This window comes from Diorhabda sublineata, chromosome 8, assembly GCF_026230105.1.
Source record: "Diorhabda sublineata isolate icDioSubl1.1 chromosome 8, icDioSubl1.1, whole genome shotgun sequence".
Lineage (NCBI taxonomy): Eukaryota > Metazoa > Arthropoda > Insecta > Coleoptera > Chrysomelidae > Diorhabda > Diorhabda sublineata.
This window is the reverse complement of record NC_079481.1, coordinates 9,963,622-9,991,408: the sequence shown is the minus strand read 5'-3', so window position 1 is coordinate 9,991,408 and position 27,787 is coordinate 9,963,622. Positions and strand designations below refer to the sequence as shown.

Genomic DNA, 27,787 nt, shown 5'->3' with positions numbered 1-27,787 from the left:
CCAGTCATCTCGTATTTATAAGTAATTTTCTCAAAATTATGTTTTATCAGACAGGGACGGCTTCCAAAACTATAACATGATATTTCATCGTAATTGATCCTCTTTATTGCAGTTTGTTTTTACCCAATATCTTTTCTACTAAATTAATATGTAAGGGAATGTTTCGACGGAAAAGTCTGTCAAAATTCTATTTAAATCTGACGAATCAAGACCCTGTTTTTATCTGAAGCATTTCCTCTTGTCTCAATAAGTATTTATTATTTATGGAATTATATTCTTAAGGTCCTTAACACTCTTATAAATTGTACTGAATTTGGTATTTGGATTGCGAAGAAATCAATTTTTCGCAAAATTTTGGGCCGTACTTTGAAGCCTCAATTGTCATGCTTTATGAGGGACAATCTTTATAATATATTACAGCAAATGAAACTTCAGAAGTCCATTAGTCCAAAGAAATGAAAATATATTCGAAATAATGGATTTGAACCGAGAAAAGTTTTTTCTACAAAACAAAAATTATTTTTTGGATCAGTTTTTGGCATTCCAAAGTTTATAAATTAAAAAAAAAAGTGATAATTGGTCAGTACTACGCTGATTCGAAGTCTGAAATAAAACATATGTTAAAAAAAAGAGTTCTTCTTCTAGAGGTTAGAAATACCTCAACTGACGAGGGTTTTTCGGCTGTTTTTAGTAGATTTTTTTGACTCAAAATCAAATTTTCTATTTTCAAATTTAAAAATTATCGAAATTTTTGAAAAGCGAATAGTTCAAGACAAAATGTTCCAATAAGTTATCTTCCTGATTGAACAGTCTGTCATCCTCAAACTACCCTCGTACATTTGAGTTTATTAGTGAAAATTCCTGTACAAAATATTAGTTCTAACTGGGCTGCATGTGGTATTTATTATTTAGAGATGGAAACCATATGAATAATGGATTGGTGGTGGCTATGAGACCTCCCCTACAACGTCTCAATAATTCTTTACGTAGAACAAACTCTCAAAGATATAGAAATAGAAGGCCTGCTTCAATGTCCGGTTCCGCTTTATTATCGCAAGAGGTAGGTCTATAGCTTTTTTTACACATTCAACTAACTCTCTTCTCTCTTCCACTTCACATTAAATTTGAACCAATGAAAAACTCGACGTAGTTTCTAAAAGACGAACCCTAAAAAGAATTTTTACCTACGAAACTCCATTTTCCCCCAAGCCCTTTTCAAAATTGTAACTAAAATCAATATTTTCGGGAATGTTTAGATACATTTTAATAACTTCGAAACGGGCTGGGGTGCTAACGAAAGGATTCATCTTTGATCAAGGAAAAACTATCGCAGATACTTGAGTAAAATCTGGGGGAGTTGATTTTTGCGAAATTTCATTCGGTTTATTCAATAAAGTACGGAATTTGATACCTTAATGGAACTCAATTGTCCAAGGAACAACCGGAATCAATTAACTATGATCTGGGTCCCCATTAAGGTCGTGCACTATAAATCTTATTGAATTTAATGTCAAAACATCCGGTAGATCCGTTTAAAGTCTGCAACAGCATTCCTGAACTTTTTTCCCAGACGATCATGGGTAATCACGTGACGAAACTAGGAGCTCTTATTGACCGATTTGGATTTGGCGGATTTTGAAAGTGCCTTTGGACACGTAACTTCGAAAAAAATTTGGACTTTGTGGATATTTGACTTGGCGGTTTTTGATTTTAGGCACCTCAAATGATATAAATCGTAAAAAACGAATTATTTCAGTTTTCTTTGCGCAAATAATAAAAAGGACGGACTATAATTATCGAATCGTTATCTTTTCGTAAGACGTAAATTTTATCAACGTAAACGTTATCTTGAAAACAATTTTTTAACAGGTGTATGATACGATGATTCAGTTCTAAATATATTCTATTCATGTTGATATTAAATGCTAGAGAATACCAAAAAGTTTTTATTAAAATTCAGAAAGGTAACGTAAAATAAAATACAAATTTAAATTATATAACAATCGATTTATAATTTTATACGAACAAAATGTGTTCGTGGTTTCATATCTTCGACAGTTTTCTATATAATTTTACCAGCGAAATGTCCAATAAGTTCGATACCCTCCACAAAATAGCCATTAACCGTCGAAATCACCTCTTCTTTATTGGAAAATCGTTCACCACCGAATAGGGAGCATGTAGTAGCAATTTAATAAAAAATAATCCATCGTGCATCCCAAAAACTCGACGCCATGCAGCTGGAACGATCTTTACCTTCTTTGAACCTAGTCCTCTCTCGTTAATCCATTTTTTTTATTGTTATTTTGTTCCGTTCCATGAAACGGCCTCATTTCTGTGAAACGATCGATGGAAACATCTTCACGACACGGTTTTTGTTCCAATGTGATCAAACGCGGCATCCATCTTGCACAGAGTTCATCTTAGGAACATGCCTTTCTACTTTGGAACCATCCTCGAATTTTCCCATACCAGGTTTCTGATTCCACTTCGAAGCCATTATTAAGAGAGAAAGGGATTAGGGAGGTTATTCGGTCATTGATAAGAAGTGATCTGATTACTTACTCACTCCACCTCAATTTTTGGTTACCTCCAAGATCTAGATCTGCTTTCTTCTTCTTATCAAATACCTTTGATGTTGTTGGCAAGCAGAATCCGGTTGTAAACCATCTCTTTCTGGATGTACTGCAACCAGGAGATTTGTTCCTTTCCTATTCCCCTGCAGCTCTTTATTATGCTCTAGATCATAAGCTGTTGAATCAAGTTCAAAGTCCAAAGTCCACAGAACATACCAAATATAAAATGTAATCATTCTTTCAGAGAACAATCCAATCCTGCATCTAATTTTCTTGTATTGCACTATGTCGAAGGTCTTTTTATAATCAATAAGACACACGAAAACATCTTCACGTTGGTTTGCAACACCGTGACATCTTCAGAAGTTGCTTGCTGCTATCGACTAATTCAAACTTTCTGATTTCTCGATGTTGACGTCTTAGGAAGCTGTCAAACCGGTGTTAACTCTTCGAGGGCTTAAAACCTTTCCGACCGATAGAAAAGTCTTTTTTTTTTCGTGTTTCTTGGTGTCTGGTATTTGCCAAAATATCCCTAAATCATCACCAAGCCTTCCTCGTATTTCACAGATCTAACATTCTAACCTCAAACTTTTACTCATCGCTAAAACTGTTTCCCACTCTTCATGCTTCCATTGTCAATGCGTTTCAACTCATTTAATTTTATTTCGACATCTTCACTACCATTCTTCCAAAAAGACCAGATATTTATCTTCAGCGTTGGGATCTATGGAGAAGAAACGATGAATCTAATGAAGAAAACTGATACCAAAAAGATATTGACTTAAAAAGTGATCTGAAGAAAATGAGAGTCCGTGGATGGGTAAAAACTTTTAACCGGCAGTGTATATACGAGAAAGTTGACTACAAAACGTATATTTTCTATTCCGGGACAGGTTAATGGTTTCTTCAATACAACGGAAATACCGTTGATTGATTTAACTGAATAATTATTTTAAATCCACTTTTAAACGGAAACGGTTCATTTAGTTTCCTTTTAACACGTTCATTATACAGTTAATCTACAGTTGTTTAGGTAATCATTAACTTGGCTAAACTTTGTTTAAAAAGTTCCTTTTAATAATCCGACTAGCGTCTCGACATATATCAAACAGTTAAAAACCCAATATCCGTGTACAAACTGCCTTAAATACTAAATCGTTTCGTATACAATAATAATTATAAAATCTTACAGCTGTCTATACCGCATCCCACACTTTTCTATCTATCCACTCGTTTTCCTGGATTTTGTTCAATTCCTTTCTTCCAGGTGCTTGAGGGTCTTCCTCGTCTTCTTCCAATCCGTCTTCGGGCAATTTTTCTGCTCCATCTTCATCGCATGTTTGTACCAGAGCAGTTGTTTGGTTTGAATTTTGAATATTCGTCGTCCAACTTTCTCAGTCGTTCGTTCGATCAACGATAGTTGAATTATGCAAAGGATATTTGAAAAAGAAAGAGAGTTTAGGCCTCCTCGGAACCCGGATCTCGATCGCATTGAACTTTTTTGGGAAAAGCTCGAAAGCAATGTCCGTAATTGCGGACTTTGCGAAAGTTAGAGCAATTAAACACTTAATTAATGTTGTCTTAAACTTTTGGCTTGCAGTGTATCGATTTAAATGTTAATTGAAACAACGAATTCGAAAACGGAAATTTGAAATAACGAGACTAATAATTTCAAGACGATTAAATGGAACAGTTACTGTACAAAATGTTTTCTCAATTAACTCGAATTTTTTAGCGGCGTTGAGAGATGACATCACGATTTTGTTTTCAACAACAGACTTTCGTATGCGACGTTAATTGGTATACAAATAATGAATGAAATGAATACAAAAAAAATAATGTTTATACAATTAATATCGAATAGAAAATTATATTTACCGTAATCATTAGAAGATTTATTAAAATCATTTACAAGGAAATCTTATTAATTTACATTATATTTATTATGTCGTCTATTAAAATTTCACGTAAATCATATAGTTAAGGACCATTAATATACCTTGTCTTCCAAAATTTATAATTTTCTATTATATACGATACGATTTAGTGTTTAAGGCAGCTTGTACAAGGATATTAGGTTCTTAATAATTTGACATTCGTCAATTGTGTTGATTTTTGAATTTAGTATATCTGGCAGATTGTCTAGAATTAAAATTTAGATACTATGACCAATAAATAGCATAAAATGCCTTATTCGTCACACAGGATGTTCTAAAACATCCGCTAATACGTAAAATTCAAATCATAATTATACAGTGCGTTCTTGAAGTAGATTGTTTGGGTACTTATAGCTATTCGGCCACTATGCATATACATCTAGAAGATAATCACGCAAAAATTGGATTCTGCGCTTTTCTCTTTGGATTTTCCGATCTTTCTGTGAGAAAAATTCTCCTCGAATACATTGTATTCATCTAAATTCACAATTTTTTCAGTTGGTTTTTTGAGGAAAATGAAATCATTCGGTGAATTTTCAAAGTAGACGTTGACAATACTTTGGAAAGTCGTTGTGGCAAAAATTGGATTCTGCGCTTCTCTCCTTGGACTTTCCGATCGTTCTGCGAGAAAAATTCTCCACGAAAACTTTGAATTAATCTAAATTCACAATTTTCTCAGTTGGTTTTTTGAGGAAAATGAAATCATTCGGTGAATTTTCAAAGTAGACGTTGACAATACTTTGGAAAGTCGTTGTGGCAAAAATTGGATTCTGCGCTTCTCTCCTTGGACTTTCCAATCGTTCTGCGAGGAAAATTCTCCACGAAAACTTTGAATTCATCTAAATTCACAATTTTCTCAGTTGGTTTTTTGAGGAAAATGAAATCATTCGGTGAATTTGCAAAGTAGACGTTGACCATTCCATTTGGTATTTAATAGCAGTCAAGGACAGTTTTTTGAAGGGTTGGAAAGAACTCATCACCGCCCCTTATGGGAACCACAGACTCAGCAACCCCATTTTCAACACGTGTTGTTCATATTAGGCTTGTTTCAACCTGCTAATCTGGACAGTTCTTGAAACGATTCTTGGAAAGCATTCGCCCTCGTATTACACAAAATACCATAATTTTAAGCCGGGATCACACGATGCGTCCAATACTTCCAACGTTGGTATGATTGGACTCATCGTGTAGTCGTAGTGCGTAGGTCATTTGATGAATACTTTTCTTCCAATTTTGGTTATAGAAAGTCGCTTTGTTTGATCCAACATTGGAATTAGGACTTGTAATACAACTACACGCACTTCTTGTCCTCGAGGCTTCAATGCTACCTTTCAATGTTCAGCCAACATTGGACGCATCGTGTAGTACCGGTTTAACGTTTCCGCGTATATTCAATTCTCAGTCGTACGTTAGAACGCGAATTTTGGACGCATTGTATAGTTGCAGCCTTCCTTTCAATATTCAGTCACCATTGAACGCATCGTGTAGTATCGGCTCAAAGTTTCCGCGTTTATTCAATTCTCACTCGTACGTTTAAACGCGAATTTTTGACGCTTCGTGTAGTACCGGTTTAACGTTTCCGCGTTTATTCAATTCTCAGTCGTACGTTGGAACGCGAATTTGGGACGCATCGTGTAGTTGCAGCCTTCCTTTCAATGTTCAGCCAACATTGGACGCATCGTGTAGTATCGGTTTAACGTTTCCGCGTTTATTCAATTCTCAGTCCTACGTTTAAACGCGAATTTTGGACGCATCGTGTAGTACCGGTTTAACGTTTCCGCGTGTATTCAATTCTCAGTCGTACGTTAGAACGCGAATTTTGGACGCATCGTGTAGATGCAGCCTTCCTTTCAATATTGAGTCACCATTGAACGCATCGTGTAGTATCGGCTCAAAGTTTCCGCGTTTATTCAATTCTCAGTCGTACGTTTAAACGCGACTTTTTGACGCATCGTGTAGTACCGGTTTAACGTTTCCGCGTTTATTCAATTCTCAGTCGTACGTTGGAACGCGAATTTTGGATGCATCGTGTAGTCGCAACCTTCCTTTCAATGTTCAGTCAACATTGGACGCATCGTGTAGTACCGGCTTAACGTTTCCGCGTTCGTTCAATGCTCAGTCGTACGTTTAAACGCGAATTTTGGATGCATCGTGTAGTCGCAACCTTCCTTTCAATGTTCAGTCAACATTGGACGCATCGTGTAGTACCGGCTTAACGTTTCCGCGTTCGTTCAATGCTCAGTCGTGCGTTTAAACGCGAACTTTGGACGCATCGTGTAGTACCGGCTTAACGTTTTCGCGTTCGTTCAATACTCAGTCGTACGTTTGAACGCAAATTTTGGACGCTTCGTGTAGTACCGACTTTACAATATATTGAATAAAACATTTAATTTCCACAATTATAGATATCGATGTTAATCGTTAATAGATGTGAAAATGCCTTTTGAAATAACGATGTTATTTACTCGAGCAAACGGTTTAAACGGTTCAAAAAAAAAACTTTTTTTTGAATTAGTATGTTACGTTACTTTTTGAACACACCGTATATCCCGCATATCTACTAGACAAACAGGGAAAATTTATCCTATTAATGTCTCCCATTGAGAACGTTCGCTGCTTGTAAAATTGCTCATTCTAATAAACAGAAACTGCGTCAAGCATAAAATCCATCGCTCTCCTCCTCCCCCCCGCTACTTTTATTTCGAGATTCAGTACCGATTTTAGTAGGGTTTGAATCGCGAAACCGCCATGTTATTGTATCTGAACAATTTTTTTCTCTTACAGTGCGATGATCAAAACTTTGTTAAATGTAGTTATCCCGAAGGACCTTCCGTTTGGGCGGGTTCTTTCGAAAAGTTACTGGAGGATCCTTTGGGACTACATATGTTTGCGGTAAGGGTATTTTATTTTTTTTTTAATATACTCAAAGTGAATCAATTTTTTTCTTACCATTATTTTGAATTCAATTTTTTTATCGATAAAATTACCATTTTTTTTTTGGAAATTTTTATTTTCGTAGTAGAAAGATCGTAGTTTGAATTTATACTATTTGTAAATACTTTTAAATGTTGCTGAATGAACAATTTTTTTAAAATTAAAAATTAATAATTGAAAATCTTTATTACTGCTATGGGCAACGAATTTTTCGATAATACCTCGTATATCTATAAGATCCTTTGGGATAGAATTTTATATTTCGATCCTTTTTTTTTCTATTCCCCCTGGATATATGCTTATAGTATTACCATTTTTTTTTGGATATTTTTATTTGTTTAAATACCAGGTGTCTCAAAATTAATTTCAAAAGCAATAAAAAGTTTATTAGAAAAATAGCGTTCACAGCATCCATTCTCTTTTAATCGTACCAGGAAGGTACCATAGGAAAAAGTCTATAGTTGCTAAATCGGGACTAAGTGGGGGCGAAAGTCGTCGCATAACGATCGGGAAACACTTTAACTTCGCGTCCTCTTTCATCTTCAATTTTTTTTTAATTCCTCGCGTTAACTTTACACGAATGAAATAGGTTATTGATGTTTGTGTTTTGGATTGTTAGCACTCCAGTAGCGGCAATTTCTCTTGCTAACGTGTCTATTAAAAGGAAAATGAGCTTCAACGGAAAACATTGGAAATCGCTCAATCATCTGGTTTACGAAATCAAACCTCTAACCAGCATCCTGAGCAATACCAACTGATTTTTGTAAGGGTGCAGCCCCAAATCGTATTAAAGCAACAGCTTGTTGAAAAAGACCTCCGATGCCGGTTTTTGGTTCACCTAGTGTTGATCCGATCTCTTCAAAATCCAAATAATGATGATCTATGACGTTTAAAGCAACAGCTCGTTGAAGAAGACCTCAAGATGCCGGTTTTTGGTTTACCTAGTGTTGATCCGATCTCTTCAAACTCCAAATAATGATGATCTATGACGTTTAAAGCAACAGCTTGTTGAAGAAGACCTCCGACGCCGGTTTTTGGTTCACCTATTGTTGATTCGATCTTTTCAAACTCTTCAAACTCCAAATAACGATGATCTATGACGTTTAAAGCAACAGCTTGTTGAAGAAGACCTCCGACGCCGGTTTGTGGTTCACCTAGTGTTGATCCGATCTCTTCAAACTATTCAAACTCCAAATAATGATGATCTATGACGTTTAAAGCATCAGGGCGTTGTAGAAGACCTCCGACGCCGGTTTGTGGTTCACCTAGTGTTGATCCGATCTCTTCAAACTATTCAAACTCGAAATAATGATGATCTATGACGTTTAAAGCATCAGGGCGTTGTAGAATACCTCCGACGCCGGTTTTTGGTTCACCTAGTGTTGATCCGATCTCTTCAAACTCCAAATAATGATGATCTATGACGTTTAAAGCATCAGGACGTTGTAGAAGACCTCCGACGCCGGTTTGTGGTTCACCTAGTGTTGATCCGATCTCTTCAAACTATTCAAACTCCAAATAATGATGATCTATGACGTTTAAAGCATCAGGGCGTTGTAGAAGACCTCCGACGCCGGTTTGTGGTTCACCTAGTGTTGATCCGATCTCTTCAAACTATTCAAACTCCAAATAATGATGATCTATGACGTTTAAAGCATCAGGGCGTTTTAGAAGACCTCCGACGCCGGTTTGTGGTTCACCTAGTGTTGATCCGATCTCTTCAAACTATTCAAACTCCAAATAATGATGATCTATGACGTTTAAAGCAACAGCTCGTTGAAGAAGACCTCAAGATGCCGGTTTTTGGTTCACCTAGTGTTGATCCGATCTCTTCAAACTCCAAATAATGATGATCTATGACGTTTAAAGCAACAGCTTGTTGAAGAAGACCTCCGACGCCGGTTTTTGGTTCACCTATTGTTGATTCGATCTTTTCAAACTCTTCAAACTCCAAATAACGATGATCTATGACGTTTAAAGCAACAGCTTGTTGAAGAAGACCTCCGACGCCGGTTTGTGGTTCACCTAGTGTTGATCCGATCTCTTCAAACTATTCAAACTCCAAATAATGATGATCTATGACGTTTAAAGCATCAGGGCGTTGTAGAAGACCTCCGACGCCGGTTTGTGGTTCACCTAGTGTTGATCCGATCTCTTCAAACTATTCAAACTCGAAATAATGATGATCTATGACGTTTAAAGCATCAGGGCGTTGTAGAATACCTCCGACGCCGGTTTTTGGTTCACCTAGTGTTGATCCGATCTCTTCAAACTCCAAATAATGATGATCTATGACGTTTAAAGCATCAGGACGTTGTAGAAGACCTCCGACGCCGGTTTGTGGTTCACCTAGTGTTGATCCGATCTCTTCAAACTATTCAAACTCCAAATAATGATGATCTATGACGTTTAAAGCATCAGGGCGTTGTAGAAGACCTCCGACGCCGGTTTGTGGTTCACCTAGTGTTGATCCGATCTCTTCAAACTATTCAAACTCCAAATAATGATGATCTATGACGTTTAAAGCATCAGGGCGTTTTAGAAGACCTCCGACGCCGGTTTGTGGTTGACCTAGTGTTGATCCGATCTCTTCAAACTATTCAAACTCCAAATAATGATGATCTATGACGTTTAAAGCAACAGCTTGTTCAAGAAGACCTCCGACGCCGGTTTTTGGTTCACCTATTGTTGATCCGATCTTTTCAAACACCAAATAACGATGATCTATGACGTTTAAAGCATCAGGGCGATGTAGAAGACCTCCGACGCCGGTTTGTGGTTCACCTAGTGTTGATCCGATCTCTTCAAACTATTCAAACTCCAAATAATGATGATCTATGACGTTTAAAGGAACAGCTTGTTGAAGAAGACCTCCGACGCCGGTTTTTGGTTCACCTAGTGTCGATCCGATCTCTTCAAACTCTTCAAAATCCAAATAGTGATGATCTATGACGTTTAAAGCATCAGGGCGTTGTAGAAGACCTCCGACGCCGGTTTTTGGTTCACCTAGTGTTGATCCGATCTCTTCAAACTATTCAAACTCCAAATAATGATGATCTATGACGTTTAAAGCAACAGCTTGTTGAAGAAGACCTCCGACGCCGGTTTGTGGTTCACCTAGTGTTGATCCGATCTCTTCAAACTATTCAAACTCCAAATAACGATGATCTATGACGTTTAAAGCATCAGGGCGTTGTAGAAGACCTCCGACGCCGGTTTGTGGTTCACCTAGTGTTGATCCGATCTCTTCAAACTATTCAAACTCCAAATAATGATGATCTATGACGTTTAAAGGAACAGCTTGTTGAAGAAGACCTCCGACGCCGGTTTTTGGTTCACCTAGTGTTGATCCGATCTCTTCAAACTATTCAAACTCCAAATAATGATGATCTATGACGTTTAAAGCAACAGCTTGTTGAAGAAGACCTCCGACGCCGGTTTGTGGTTCACCTAGTGTTGATCCGATCTCTTCAAACTATTCAAACTCCAAATAATGATGATCTATGACGTTTAAAGCATCAGGGCGTTGTAGAAGACCTCCGACGCCGGTTTGTGGTTCACCTAGTGTTGATCCGATCTCTTCAAACTATTCAAACTCCAAATAATGATGATCTATGACGTTTAAAGCAACAGCTTGTTGAAGAAGACCTCCGACGCCGGTTTTTGGTTCACCTATTGTTGATCCGATCTTTTCAAACACCAAATAACGATGATCTATGACGTTTAAAGCATCAGGGCGTTGTAGAAGACCTCCGACGCCGGTTTGTGGTTCACCTAGTGTTGATCCGATCTCTTCAAACTATTCAAACTCCAAATAATGATGATCTATGACGTTTAAAGGAACAGCTTGTTGAAGAAGACCTCCGACGCCGGTTTTTGGTTCACCTAGTGTTGATCCGATCTCTTCAAACTCTTCAAAATCCAAATAGTGATGATCTATGACGTTTAAAGCATCAGGGCGTTGTAGAAGACCTCCGACGCCGGTTTTTGGTTCACCTAGTGTTGATCCGATCTCTTCAAACTATTCAAACTCCAAATAATGATGATCTATGACGTTTAAAGCATCAGGGCGTTGTAGAAGACCTCCGACGCCGGTTTTTGGTTCACCTTGTGTTGATCCGATCTCTTCAAACTATTCAAACTCCAAATAATGATGATCTATGACGTTTAAAGCAACAGCTTGTTGAAGAAGACCTCCGACGCCGGTTTGTGGTTCACCTAGTGTTGATCCGATCTCTTCAAACTATTCAAACTCCAAATAATGATGATCTATGTCGTTTAAAGCATCAGGGCGTTGTAGAAGACCTCCGACGCCGGTTTGTGGTTCACCTAGTGTTGATCCGATCTCTTCAAACTATTCAAACTCCAAATAATGATGATCTATGACGTTTAAAGCATCAGGGCGTTGTAGAAGACCTCCGACGCCGGTTTGTGGTTCACCTAGTGTTGATCCGATCTCTTCAAACTATTCAAACTCCAAATAATGATGATCTATGACGTTTAAAGCAACAGCTTGTTGAAGAAGACCTCCGACGCCGGTTTTTGGTTCACCTATTGTTGATCCGATCTTTTCAAACACCAAATAACGATGATCTATGACGTTTAAAGCATCAGGGCGTTGTAGAAGACCTCCGACGCCGGTTTGTGGTTCACCTAGTGTTGATCCGATCTCTTCAAACTATTCAAACTCCAAATAATGATGATCTATGACGTTTAAAGGAACAGCTTGTTGAAGAAGACCTCCGACGCCGGTTTTTGGTTCACCTAGTGTTGATCCGATCTCTTCAAACTCTTCAAAATCCAAATAGTGATGATCTATGACGTTTAAAGCATCAGGGCGTTGTAGAAGACCTCCGACGCCGGTTTTTGGTTCACCTAGTGTTGATCCGATCTCTTCAAACTATTCAAACTCCAAATAATGATGATCTATGACGTTTAAAGCAACAGCTTGTTGAAGAAGACCTCCGACGCCGGTTTGTGGTTCACCTAGTGTTGATCCGATCTCTTCAAACTATTCAAACTCCAAATAATGATGATCTATGACGTTTAAAGCATCAGGGCGTTGTAGAAGACCTCCGACGCCGGTTTGTGGTTCACCTAGTGTTGATCCGATCTCTTCAAACTATTCAAACTCCAAATAATGATGATCTATGACGTTTAAAGCAACAGCTTGTTGAAGAAGACCTCCGACGCCGGTTTTTGGTTCACCTATTGTTGATCCGATCTTTTCAAACACCAAATAACGATGATCTATGACGTTTAAAGCATCAGGGCGTTGTAGAAGACCTCCGACGCCGGTTTGTGGTTCACCTAGTGTTGATCCGATCTCTTCAAACTATTCAAACTCCAAATAATGATGATCTATGACGTTTAAAGGAACAGCTTGTTGAAGAAGACCTCCGACGCCGGTTTTTGGTTCACCTAGTGTTGATCCGATCTCTTCAAACTATTCAAACTCCAAATAATGATGATCTATGACGTTTAAAGCATCAGGGCGTTGTAGAAGACCTCCGACGCCGGTTTTTGGTTCACCTTGTGTTGATCCGATCTCTTCAAACTATTCAAACTCCAAATAATGATGATCTATGACGTTTAAAGCAACAGCTTGTTGAAGAAGACCTCCGACGCCGGTTTGTGGTTCACCTAGTGTTGATCCGATCTCTTCAAACTATTCAAACTCCAAATAATGATGATCTATGTCGTTTAAAGCATCAGGGCGTTGTAGAAGACCTCCGACGCCGGTTTGTGGTTCACCTAGTGTTGATCCGATCTCTTCAAACTATTCAAACTCCAAATAATGATGATCTATGACGTTTAAAGCATCAGGGCGTTGTAGAAGACCTCCGACGCCGGTTTGTGGTTCACCTAGTGTTGATCCGATCTCTTCAAACTATTCAAACTCCAAATAATGATGATCTATGACGTTTAAAGCAACAGCTTGTTGAAGAAGACCTCCGACGCCGGTTTTTGGTTCACCTATTGTTGATCCGATCTTTTCAAACACCAAATAACGATGATCTATGACGTTTAAAGCATCAGGGCGTTGTAGAAGACCTCCGACGCCGGTTTGTGGTTCACCTAGTGTTGATCCGATCTCTTCAAACTATTCAAACTCCAAATAATGATGATCTATGACGTTTAAAGGAACAGCTTGTTGAAGAAGACCTCCGACGCCGGTTTTTGGTTCACCTAGTGTTGATCCGATCTCTTCAAACTCTTCAAAATCCAAATAGTGATGATCTATGACGTTTAAAGCATCAGGGCGTTGTAGAAGACCTCCGACGCCGGTTTTTGGTTCACCTAGTGTTGATCCGATCTCTTCAAACTATTCAAACTCCAAATAATGATGATCTATGACGTTTAAAGCAACAGCTTGTTGAAGAAGACCTCCGACGCCGGTTTGTGGTTCACCTAGTGTTGATCCGATCTCTTCAAACTATTCAAACTCCAAATAATGATGATCTATGACGTTTAAAGCATCAGGGCGTTGTAGAAGACCTCCGACGCCGGTTTGTGGTTCACCTAGTGTTGATCCGATCTCTTCAAACTATTCAAACTCCAAATAATGATGATCTATGACGTTTAAAGCAACAGCTTGTTGAAGAAGACCTCCGACGCCGGTTTTTGGTTCACCTATTGTTGATCCGATCTTTTCAAACACCAAATAACGATGATCTATGACGTTTAAAGCATCAGGGCGTTGTAGAAGACCTCCGACGCCGGTTTGTGGTTCACCTAGTGTTGATCCGATCTCTTCAAACTATTCAAACTCCAAATAATGATGATCTATGACGTTTAAAGGAACAGCTTGTTGAAGAAGACCTCCGACGCCGGTTTTTGGTTCACCTAGTGTTGATCCGATCTCTTCAAACTATTCAAACTCCAAATAATGATGATCTATGACGTTTAAAGCATCAGGGCGTTGTAGAAGACCTCCGACGCCGGTTTTTGGTTCACCTTGTGTTGATCCGATCTCTTCAAACTATTCAAACTCCAAATAATGATGATCTATGACGTTTAAAGCAACAGCTTGTTGAAGAAGACCTCCGACGCCGGTTTGTGGTTCACCTAGTGTTGATCCGATCTCTTCAAACTATTCAAACTCCAAATAATGATGATCTATGTCGTTTAAAGCATCAGGGCGTTGTAGAAGACCTCCGACGCCGGTTTGTGGTTCACCTAGTGTTGATCCGATCTCTTCAAACTATTCAAACTCCAAATAATGATGATCTATGACGTTTAAAGCATCAGGGCGTTGTAGAAGACCTCCGACGCCGGTTTGTGGTTCACCTAGTGTTGATCCGATCTCTTCAAACTATTCAAACTCCAAATAATGATGATCTATGACGTTTAAAGCAACAGCTTGTTGAAGAAGACCTCCGACGCCGGTTTTTGGTTCACCTATTGTTGATCCGATCTTTTCAAACACCAAATAACGATGATCTATGACGTTTAAAGCATCAGGGCGTTGTAGAAGACCTCCGACGCCGGTTTGTGGTTCACCTAGTGTTGATCCGATCTCTTCAAACTATTCAAACTCCAAATAATGATGATCTATGACGTTTAAAGGAACAGCTTGTTGAAGAAGACCTCCGACGCCGGTTTTTGGTTCACCTAGTGTTGATCCGATCTCTTCAAACTCTTCAAAATCCAAATAGTGATGATCTATGACGTTTAAAGCATCAGGGCGTTGTAGAAGACCTCCGACGCCGGTTTTTGGTTCACCTAGTGTTGATCCGATCTCTTCAAACTATTCAAACTCCAAATAATGATGATCTATGACGTTTAAAGCAACAGCTTGTTGAAGAAGACCTCCGACGCCGGTTTGTGGTTCACCTAGTGTTGATCCGATCTCTTCAAACTATTCAAACTCCAAATAATGATGATCTATGACGTTTAAAGCATCAGGGCGTTGTAGAAGACCTCCGACGCCGGTTTGTGGTTCACCTAGTGTTGATCCGATCTCTTCAAACTATTCAAACTCCAAATAATGATGATCTATGACGTTTAAAGCAACAGCTTGTTGAAGAAGACCTCCGACGCCGGTTTTTGGTTCACCTATTGTTGATCCGATCTTTTCAAACACCAAATAACGATGATCTATGACGTTTAAAGCATCAGGGCGTTGTAGAAGACCTCCGACGCCGGTTTGTGGTTCACCTAGTGTTGATCCGATCTCTTCAAACTATTCAAACTCCAAATAATGATGATCTATGACGTTTAAAGGAACAGCTTGTTGAAGAAGACCTCCGACGCCGGTTTTTGGTTCACCTATTGTTGATCCGATCTTTTCAAACACCAAATAACGATGATCTATGACGTTTAAAGCAACAGCTCGTTGTAGAAGACCTCCGACGCCGGTTTTTGGTTCACCTAGTGTTGATCCGATCTCTTCAAACTATTCAAACTCCAAATAATGATGATCTATGACGTTTAAAGCAACAGCTTGTTGAAGAAGACCTCCGACGCCGGTTTGTGGTTCACCTAGTGTTGATCCGATCTCTTCAAACTATTCAAACTCCAAATAACGATGATCTATGACGTTTAAAGCATCAGGGCGTTGTAGAAGACCTCCGACGCCGGTTTGTGGTTCACCTAGTGTTGATCCGATCTCTTCAAACTATTCAAACTCCAAATAATGATGATCTATGACGTTTAAAGGAACAGCTTGTTGAAGAAGACCTCCGACGCCGGTTTTTGGTTCACCTAGTGTTGATCCGATCTCTTCAAACTATTCAAACTCCAAATAATGATGATCTATGACGTTTAAAGCAACAGCTTGTTGAAGAAGACCTCCGACGCCGGTTTGTGGTTCACCTAGTGTTGATCCGATCTCTTCAAACTATTCAAACTCCAAATAATGATGATCTATGACGTTTAAAGCATCAGGGCGTTGTAGAAGACCTCCGACGCCGGTTTGTGGTTCACCTAGTGTTGATCCGATCTCTTCAAACTATTCAAACTCCAAATAATGATGATCTATGACGTTTAAAGCAACAGCTTGTTGAAGAAGACCTCCGACGCCGGTTTTTGGTTCACCTATTGTTGATCCGATCTTTTCAAACACCAAATAACGATGATCTATGACGTTTAAAGCATCAGGGCGTTGTAGAAGACCTCCGACGCCGGTTTGTGGTTCACCTAGTGTTGATCCGATCTCTTCAAACTATTCAAACTCCAAATAATGATGATCTATGACGTTTAAAGGAACAGCTTGTTGAAGAAGACCTCCGACGCCGGTTTTTGGTTCACCTAGTGTTGATCCGATCTCTTCAAACTCTTCAAAATCCAAATAGTGATGATCTATGACGTTTAAAGCATCAGGGCGTTGTAGAAGACCTCCGACGCCGGTTTTTGGTTCACCTAGTGTTGATCCGATCTCTTCAAACTATTCAAACTCCAAATAATGATGATCTATGACGTTTAAAGCATCAGGGCGTTGTAGAAGACCTCCGACGCCGGTTTTTGGTTCACCTTGTGTTGATCCGATCTCTTCAAACTATTCAAACTCCAAATAATGATGATCTATGACGTTTAAAGCAACAGCTTGTTGAAGAAGACCTCCGACGCCGGTTTGTGGTTCACCTAGTGTTGATCCGATCTCTTCAAACTATTCAAACTCCAAATAATGATGATCTATGTCGTTTAAAGCATCAGGGCGTTGTAGAAGACCTCCGACGCCGGTTTGTGGTTCACCTAGTGTTGATCCGATCTCTTCAAACTATTCAAACTCCAAATAATGATGATCTATGACGTTTAAAGCATCAGGGCGTTGTAGAAGACCTCCGACGCCGGTTTGTGGTTCACCTAGTGTTGATCCGATCTCTTCAAACTATTCAAACTCCAAATAATGATGATCTATGACGTTTAAAGCAACAGCTTGTTGAAGAAGACCTCCGACGCCGGTTTTTGGTTCACCTATTGTTGATCCGATCTTTTCAAACACCAAATAACGATGATCTATGACGTTTAAAGCATCAGGGCGTTGTAGAAGACCTCCGACGCCGGTTTGTGGTTCACCTAGTGTTGATCCGATCTCTTCAAACTATTCAAACTCCAAATAATGATGATCTATGACGTTTAAAGGAACAGCTTGTTGAAGAAGACCTCCGACGCCGGTTTTTGGTTCACCTAGTGTTGATCCGATCTCTTCAAACTCTTCAAAATCCAAATAGTGATGATCTATGACGTTTAAAGCATCAGGGCGTTGTAGAAGACCTCCGACGCCGGTTTGTGGTTCACCTAGTGTTGATCCGATCTCTTCAAACTATTCAAACTCCAAATAATGATGATCTATGACGTTTAAAGCATCAGGGCGTTGTAGAAGACCTCCGACGCCGGTTTGTGGTTCACCTAGTGTTGATCCGATCTCTTCAAACTATTCAAACTCCAAATAATGATGATCTATGACGTTTAAAGCAACAGCTTGTTGAAGAAGACCTCCGACGCCGGTTTTTGGTTCACCTATTGTTGATCCGATCTTTTCAAACACCAAATAACGATGATCTATGACGTTTAAAGCATCAGGGCGTTGTAGAAGACCTCCGACGCCGGTTTGTGGTTCACCTAGTGTTGATCCGATCTCTTCAAACTATTCAAACTCCAAATAATGATGATCTATGACGTTTAAAGGAACAGCTTGTTGAAGAAGACCTCCGACGCCGGTTTTTGGTTCACCTAGTGTTGATCCGATCTCTTCAAACTCTTCAAAATCCAAATAGTGATGATCTATGACGTTTAAAGCATCAGGGCGTTGTAGAAGACCTCCGACGCCGGTTTTTGGTTCACCTAGTGTTGATCCGATCTCTTCAAACTATTCAAACTCCAAATAATGATGATCTATGACGTTTAAAGCAACAGCTTGTTGAAGAAGACCTCCGACGCCGGTTTGTGGTTCACCTAGTGTTGATCCGATCTCTTCAAACTATTCAAACTCCAAATAATGATGATCTATGACGTTTAAAGCATCAGGGCGTTGTAGAAGACCTCCGACGCCGGTTTGTGGTTCACCTAGTGTTGATCCGATCTCTTCAAACTATTCAAACTCCAAATAATGATGATCTATGACGTTTAAAGCAACAGCTTGTTGAAGAAGACCTCCGACGCCGGTTTTTGGTTCACCTATTGTTGATCCGATCTTTTCAAACACCAAATAACGATGATCTATGACGTTTAAAGCATCAGGGCGTTGTAGAAGACCTCCGACGCCGGTTTGTGGTTCACCTAGTGTTGATCCGATCTCTTCAAACTATTCAAACTCCAAATAATGATGATCTATGACGTTTAAAGGAACAGCTTGTTGAAGAAGACCTCCGACGCCGGTTTTTGGTTCACCTAGTGTTGATCCGATCTCTTCAAACTATTCAAACTCCAAATAATGATGATCTATGACGTTTAAAGCAACAGCTTGTTGAAGAAGACCTCCGACGCCGGTTTGTGGTTCACCTAGTGTTGATCCGATCTCTTCAAACTATTCAAACTCCAAATAATGATGATCTATGACGTTTAAAGCATCAGGGCGTTGTAGAAGACCTCCGACGCCGGTTTGTGGTTCACCTAGTGTTGATCCGATCTCTTCAAACTATTCAAACTCCAAATAATGATGATCTATGACGTTTAAAGCAACAGCTTGTTGAAGAAGACCTCCGACGCCGGTTTTTGGTTCACCTATTGTTGATCCGATCTTTTCAAACACCAAATAACGATGATCTATGACGTTTAAAGCATCAGGGCGTTGTAGAAGACCTCCGACGCCGGTTTGTGGTTCACCTAGTGTTGATCCGATCTCTTCAAACTATTCAAACTCCAAATAATGATGATCTATGACGTTTAAAGGAACAGCTTGTTGAAGAAGACCTCCGTCGCCGGTTTTTGGTTCACCTAGTGTTGATCCGATCTCTTCAAACTCTTCAAAATCCAAATAGTGATGATCTATGACGTTTAAAGCATCAGGGCGTTGTAGAAGACCTCCGACGCCGGTTTTTGGTTCACCTAGTGTTGATCCGATCTCTTCAAACTATTCAAAATCCAAATAATGATGATCTATGACGTTTAAAGCAACAGCTCGTTGAAGAAGACCTCAAGATGCCGGTTTTTGGTTCAGCTAGTGTTGATCCGATCTCTTCAAACTTCTCGACTTATTTTTCAATTAGTCGAGGACCTGGCGCATCAAGTGACAAACATTGTAGAATTTTCTACGCACTACAATCACCGAATTACAGTTTTTGTGCTTCGAATCGAGTAAATTCTCAAGAACCAGGGTACCGATTGACATCCTCCCGCGTTTCTACGAATAGCCGCGTTTTTTGAATCACCTTGTAGGTGATAGCACGTCCTTGTACTCAATTAATTGATTTCCACTTCTTGGATGTTCATAAATATTTGTAAACATCCTTTAAATTTACTAAATTATCAGCCGTCCTACGTTTTTATCTGTAAAATATGCTGGAGTTGAGTCATTAAGTGGGCCCCCTTTTCCACGGCAGTTTCCATTCTTTCCTATTCATCTGCTATCATAATTTCTTTTCGGTATTTTTCTTTCTTGCAAGCTCTCATATGTATCATCCTTAATAAGCGTTTATATAATCGTATTTTTTGATCGTTCCTTGTATTTCTATAACATTCTACATAAGGTCATTTCGAATTTTACATTCCAACATTTTACGATCGTAAAATCTAATCAGTTTTATTAATAGATTAAATTATCTTTGAATACAGAAAATTCATTATGCAAACTACAAAATATCAAAATATTTATTATAATAAATATTGATTTTAAACGAATTGGAAAAAAATTGTTTCCTTTTTTTTGTACTTAACGTGATTATTTTTTCTTCAAATTAAATGTTGTATCCGACAGGAATTTTTGAAGAAAGAATTCAGCGCGGAAAACATTTATTTTTGGACGGCCTGCGAACGATATAAAGACTTACCGACTGATAACGAAAGAAGAAACGAAGCCCAACGTATCTATCTTCATCATCTAAATTCCGGTTCTACGGAGGCCGTAAACGTCGACGCTCAAGCTAGACAGAGCGTCGAAAAAAATATAAACGCGGCTAACGTCGATTTGTTCCTACAGGCACAAAAACAAATTTTCAATCTCATGAAATTCGATAGTTATCCCAGATTTTTACGATCCGATATCTATAGGAAATGTTTGACTAATGGAGAAGATAAGCTTCCGTTAGATATTAGGTAAATTACATTATTTTATATAAAATATTTCGTAAAAAAACGTAACATTTTTATCACCTCGTATAATTATTAACAATTAAAAATATAATAATTTTTTATAGCATAATTTCATTATAATACTAATAATTAATTTTCAATTAATAATACGCATAAAATTAATATTCTTTTCAAATTATCTATTTAAAATATTTAATTCAAAACAAACAATACTAAAGAATCACACTGTATGTAATAAATTTTTAATTCTGTCAACTCAATTCAATCTTCTTATTTTCTTCTCTGTTGGCCTTTTGTAATTCAATCTTCTTATTTAAGAAACTTATATAAATTTCTCCTTTTTTCATCTACGACTTTTCCAGATTACTATTACAACCATTATCGTCGCCGACCAAATTGAAAAAGTCCGTTAGTAACGCTGAAGATAGAAGAAGAAAATCTCTTTTACCCTGGCACAGGAAAAATCGTTCGAAATCTAAAGATCGTGGTGAAAGCGATTATAATAGGAAATTAAATGATATAATATCGGGTGATTTGAAGAATTTGGATCGATGCGATCAAACCGACGTGCATTCCAGCGGATCGTCTTTAACATCTTTGGATCTTGCCGTTTCTTCGCAGGTTAGTTAACTTAACTTTTATAATAATCAGTTATTTCCACTATTTTGGATGGGATTTTTAATAAATCAATGCTTATGCTGCTTATCTTTTAGTATGAATTATATGGGACTATTACTAAAAGTTTCTCATCATTATTGATGCTTCAGATCTTTCTTTCGTACTATTTTCGATCTCTATATTGACACCTGTATTTCTGTTCACCTTGGTTTCTATAATTTTTCTTTAATCTCGTATTGAGCTTACACTATCAATAAATACGGATAACAAACGGAATTTGAAAAGAAACTGGTGCAAAATAATAAAAACGTCTTTATATTTATGCTTTTTCCAGTGTTAATACATTCAGTAGGTAACTTTTTTGAAGTCTATCATGTTCAGGTTCTATCAGATCAGTTTTAAACCTCTTGGGGATGTTTTTGGTTATAAAACAAAATTTAAAGTGGAAATAGCTCATATTTGTGCTTTCTTTGTTTCTTATACTATTTTAATAACTTATTTGGGGTCTGTGATGCTTCGAATTCAGTATCAAACTTCTTAGGGATGTTTCTGGTGAAACAAACGCAGTTGAGAATGATAATACCTCATTTTAGTCCTTTTTTAATTGGTAACATATTGTCAATAACTTATTTGAGGATCAGTTTTAAACCTCTTGGGGATGTTTCTGATCAAGAAAACAAAATTAAAATGGAAGTACCTCCTATTATGTTTTTTTTAATGGTAATACCATTTGAAAATTAATATTTGGGCCCATATGTACTCCATGAAACATTTGTGGGGATTTTTGCTGTGACTATTTAGTGATATTTAGAAATTAATCAAAGAAGGTTATAAATAAAATATTTTAAAATTGTCTTTAACTAAAATCATTTTTCGATTAATGAATATCATAAAAAATTCATTTCAAGAAAAAATACAAGTTTTATTATAGATTATTAATCAAGTTTTTAAATTATAATAATATTGAATTGGAATTTTATAATTTTTCTATTATCTATAATCATTGTTCATTTTTAGGATCTAATACGTCATACACAAACTAGTCAAGATGAATTATCTTCAAACGGAGCTAGGACTGCGCTGTGTCGGGTTGTTCTTCTAAGTATCGGAAGCACCACAGTTGTACAAATCAAACAATCAGAAACGATACAAGAACTAGTAAAGAGATTATTAGAAAAGAGAGGATTACAGTATTCGTCTTTTGAAGTATACAAAGATAAAAGTTCAAAGGTAATACTGAAATTTGATAGTTGTATCTAAATTTTTTCTAAATTGAATTTTTTTAGTGTTTAAATATAGAGGATTCTTCAGAAACGTTGGCCGGCTGTGAGGTATCAGTAGAACAACGAGTCGTCTTCAAACTCGATTTACCCAATAGAAAAATGATCAGCATAAGATCTAAATATACAAAAATAATTATAGACGTTTTGAGACCGAGTCTACACAAATATCAATTCAATTTGGATCAAATGGTTGTTCTAAATGGTAACACCCTCGTAGATTTACATCAACCTGTTACTTCTATAGACGGAATGAAATTGAAAGTATTGTATAAAGAAGGTTAGTTTCTTTTTGATATTTTTCGAATCCGATTTGCATTAATGGATGTTTCTGGAATTCTAGTTGTTTATTTACTTTTTCAGATTTCATTCAAGACAATGCCAATTCAGTTACCAAAAGTAACAGCGGTAATAAATTAAAGTTGGAAGAGATCACTAATAAGGTTTTTGAGGGGATTTTACAAGAAAAATCCGAATCTGTAACTAACAATCCAATAAAATCTGATAGGGGATCAGTTAAGGTAATTATCAAACTTAAAAAAAAACATTTGTATCTATAATATCTTGGAGGAAAAAATATAGACGTAATGATTGTTTATATTTCCAGAGTGAAGATTGGGGTTCGGAACATTCATCAACATTCATAGGAAAATTTCTTAGGAGAGATTCCGGCATTCACGAAAGGAAAAAGAAAATAACGAGTAGATATAAAGCGGGGATAGAAGAGACGACAATGTCTGATCATATGAAAAAGCCTTTAATAGCTAAGTTGAAATGCGGCGCCAACAAATTCAACGTATCCCGCAGTGAAAGTGATGGTAAGTAAATCGTTTTTATGAAATATATTGGCAAATCGACAAAAATAATACCAAATAGTAGCATTAACACTTCCAAACATCTTTTCATAGTAATTTATTTTATTTGATGATAATTTTTTTATTGCAGAACTGGTCGAGGGACTGACTAGAGCGCAACGGAGGATAGAGGACCAAAGGGGGACCGAGATCAACTTCGAATTACCGGATTTTCTCAAAGATAAAGAGAATGAACACGTTGAAAAACAAACGAGGAGAGGTGAATTGGAATGTAATGCGAAATTTTATTTGGGAGACACTTCTGTACCTGGTAATTCGGAAAAATTACCGTTAATTTCCTCGGCGAAAAATATGAAATTGGAGCTGCAATCGAATTATGAAAATAGAAACGTTTTCGTTTCAAATAAGTATCAAGACTCGAGATCCGCTCCCGTTCCCGTTTCACAATCGTCTATGAAAAGTACAAATATGTCCAAGGATGTAACTGAGCCGCCGCCTTTACCGCCTAAACCAAAAGTAGTTCCGATAAAACCCCCTAATTGGGGGAACGGGTTTTATAAAAGTAAAGACATTTCTAGGACAGATAGAAAACAAGCGATGTTTCTAGAACAAGCTTCTAGCAGCTTTGTATAACAAGGTGTTGTACGCAGTTGACATTGTAACCATTTTTTAACTGTAAATTTTAATATTTATTGATACATTATTGTATTAGAGAAGTATTATATTTAATATTTAAATATATCATATAAGTGTATATTTGTTAATAGTTATTTATTTTTAATAGCTATAAATAAAGAATTTATATTGCAAAGTTGTTTTTCTTTTTATCTCCCAATATTACTTATATTCTCTAATTCATGATATTACTTAACACCACCTTCTCCGACTAATACTAAATCATAATTTGTTGGTTCAAATTTTGTCGGTCTAGACTTGAAAGAATTCATCAATTTCAACTAAAATCCGATTTTATATCATCATAACAGAAGAACGAGAAAGTATACTGTGTAAAAATTAGTTCCTCCTAATATTTTCTTACATCTCCATGATTCTGATACAAAATTGGAAATTTTGTCCATTTGTACTTAAAAGATCGAAGATTTCATTTCACTTGCTACTAATATTCCCGTATATCTCCTCGCTCTTCTGTTATCCTGTTACTAAATTAGAATTTTTCGGTCAAATTTTGTCGATTTGTAGTTGAAGATTTCATCAATTCAACTAAAATCCGATTTTGTATTAGGATAACAGAAGGGCGAGGAGATGTACGGCGGGATAGTGTAAAAAAGTACGGTTGTATGATGTAAAAATTTATTTAAATGTACGGTTGTACGATCCAAAAATTCGGTGCGCCTAATATTTTCGTACACCTCCTCGGTATCTTTTGTTATTCTAATACAAAATCGGAATTTTCGGTCAAATTTTGTCGATTTGGTTCGACATGAATTTTAATGAAAATATCCAATTTTGTAACAGGATAATAGAAGAGCGAGGAGATGTACGGAAGGAAATATTAGAAGCCGCTAAAATTGATGGATTTAACTGCAAATCAACAAAATTAGACCGAAAATTCCTATTTCGTATCAGGATTACAGAAGAGCTAGGAGATGTACGGAAATATTAGGGGTAAATGTATATTTGATGAAATTATTCGAACTTTTAAGTACAAATCGACAAGATTTGACCAAAAATACCAATTTTGTAACAAGATCATAGAAAGGGTAAGGAAATATTAAGGGCAACTAATTTTTACACGGTATACATCCGGGATCTTCCATTTTCCCGATACCAGTTTAGATTTTCAGTGAATTGAAGGAAATATTTGCAATTTTAATCAAACAGCAACAAAATTAAAGGAAGAGAGATGTTAAAAAGGTTTGGTTTCATTAAATTAAAAACATTTGTTTTAATCATTGAAATTTATTAAATAAAAAATATATACAGGGTCGTACAACTTTCATATTTATTAATTTATTTATTTATAAAGTAGACAAATTTTAACTGTAAAAATAATAAACAGTATTAATATACGGGGTGTATTAAAAAAAGAAAGAAGTACTAAGTAAAAGAAGCAATACCGTCTGTTGGGGTAAGATTGGCCCTTTAAGGACATTGGCCCAAAGTTAGAAAAAGTTTTGCTGTGCTGTATTGTAATCATATGATGTGTTATCGACCTAGTTTACCCATTACTGGATAGGTAGCACCACTGACCCACCTGTTGATGAAGTGGGAGATTAGTTCCATATCTCACAACCCCTCCAGTGTTGCTCCATCTTTACTGTGAGAAAGTGGTGAAATTTGTTGTCTCCCAACTTTTACTTGTGAACGCTAATTCTTGCAGAGCTACTAGCAGGCAGGTATATAATAATATTATATATTCAATTGTTTCAAGTATTTTTGGTGTAATAATGCTGTTGTTACCTTTGTTTATACAAAATAATTCAATTTTACTATTTCATGACATCTTTGGTCCAGAGTTTAAGTAACTTTGGCCCAGTAGTTGGAGTAGCTTTGGCCCAAAATGGTGACTGGACCAAAGTTACCCCAAGACTCATATTTTCGATATGTATATTACTTGAGTAGTATTTTATAAGCAGTTTCTTACACAAAACCACTTAAAATATTTTTATTTCAATTGTAAGCACTAATTTTTGGATTTTTTGCAGGAAATATGCCGAGAAATCGAATAAAACCTCTTGGAACAAGAAATTACGCCAATTACAAACCAGAAGTGTTAGAGGAGTGCTTAGAGGGATAGTAGGTCAGGTGACTTAACCCAAAGAGCTGCAGAAAAAGGTATAGAATACGTCGATCTACGATAAAGAACAAATTTAAAGGGACTCATACAAAAAATGCAGGATGTGCAAGAATCTTTAATGATGAAGAGGAGCATGTTTTCGAACAACATTTAATTAAAATGTCAGACTATGGGTTCCTTGTAGTTGAAATGGATTTTCGTTATGCAGTCAAAAGCTATTTGGACAAAAACGGGTGTCCACATTTGTCAGTTCAAAAACAATCTCCCTGGTGATGAATGGACAAAAGCCTTCTTAAAAAGACGCGAGAATCTGACTCGTAGGATAAGTTCCAATATCAAAAAGGTCAGAGCCGAAGTAGATGCTTCTCTCATCGAAAATTACTTTGATAAGTTCAGATGTTCCCCGAAATAATATATTCAAATACGATGAGACGAACCTTACTGGAGCAAACTACGTCGGGTGGTTTGATGCAGTATGCTTCGAAGATTGGTTCCAGTCAACATTGTTACCAGGTGTTAAAAATCTAGATGGTCCTAAAGTTATCATTGGAGATAACTTATCTTCTCACATGCTTAAGCTCTGTGAAGAAAATAATATATAAGGTTCGTTTGTCTCCCTCCGAATTCAACACATCTAACCCAACCATTAGACGTTGCCTTCTTTGGACCAATGAAAAGATCGTGGCTTGACATCCTCCGCAAATGGAAAGAGTCAGATTCAGGATACAAATTTGCAACGATCCCTAAAGATTTGTTTCCACGATTGCTAAAAGAGCTAATGGCAAGTTTGGAAGAGAAGCGTAGAGACAATTTGACGGCTGGATTTGCCAAATATGGATTCCATCCCTTAAAACTAGACCGTCTTCCAGAAAACCAGCCCGTGGATAAACAGACTTTCTACCAGTGCGTCAAAGAAAACACAAGTTTCCAAGAAGAAAAACAAAACTCTTCTTCAGATGAAGAGGATGTTGAGATGGTGTTAGAGTCTGATGGGCAAAGCGAAACATTTTCCGTTCTGGAAGAAATATTACAGGAAGTAGTAGGCATACCTGTTAATAGGCCTAATGATGAAGAAACACCAGTTGCGTTTAAACCTGAAGATTTTGCTATTGATAACTTTGTAGTGGTTAAGTATGATGGACAGAAATACCCTGGCAAAATTGTTAGTTTATCCGAAAAAGGACCTATAGTTGAATAAATGGAAAAAAGACTCAAGTTTGCCGGACTTACGACTGAGCGGATGTTTATCAGAAGATCAATCCTCCAAAAATAACTTCAAAGAGGAACCAGTTCCATGTGCCACCACTGGACAACTAGTATGTAAATATGATGTAAACTAATACCTTTTTTTATACAATACAATTTTTTTTTTCAATAATATGAAGTCCGTTTCATTTGTTCCCATTTCTCATCATTTCATGGATGTTTTTGAAGTAAAAGCAGGTAAAAACACAAACTAATATGTCTAGTGGTAATTTTATCTTGTCTAAGTTTAACCCAACCAATACTAAACATAGGTTTCATATGGTTTGAAAGTATGGGACAAAGTTTCGCCAATTCAAGGCCCAAACATTAAAAAAATACAGTATAATATTGCAAAATGATTGAGGGGTCTCAATATGGTTTTAATTTAATGATATAATGTTTGCTTACACATTAAGATACATCGAAAATT

The 27,787-nt window shown here is 37.2% G+C and overlaps 1 protein-coding gene across 1 annotated transcript in view; it reads left to right on the top strand.

Moving 5' to 3' along the window:
• The window catches only part of LOC130447709 (regulator of G-protein signaling loco), a 38,424-nt gene extending 14,259 nt beyond the window's left edge, over positions 1-24,165 (top strand). The window contains exons 4-11 of the mRNA XM_056784675.1: positions 7,298-7,405; positions 20,307-20,644; positions 21,004-21,262; positions 22,277-22,489; positions 22,546-22,819; positions 22,903-23,060; positions 23,147-23,357; positions 23,485-24,165. Of these exons, the coding sequence (XP_056640653.1) occupies positions 7,298-7,405; positions 20,307-20,644; positions 21,004-21,262; positions 22,277-22,489; positions 22,546-22,819; positions 22,903-23,060; positions 23,147-23,357; positions 23,485-23,987 (2,064 nt within the window). The 3' untranslated portion in view covers positions 23,988-24,165. The remainder of the gene's footprint in view (positions 1-7,297; positions 7,406-20,306; positions 20,645-21,003; positions 21,263-22,276; positions 22,490-22,545; positions 22,820-22,902; positions 23,061-23,146; positions 23,358-23,484) is intronic.
• Positions 24,166-27,787: the final 3,622 nt, after the last annotated feature.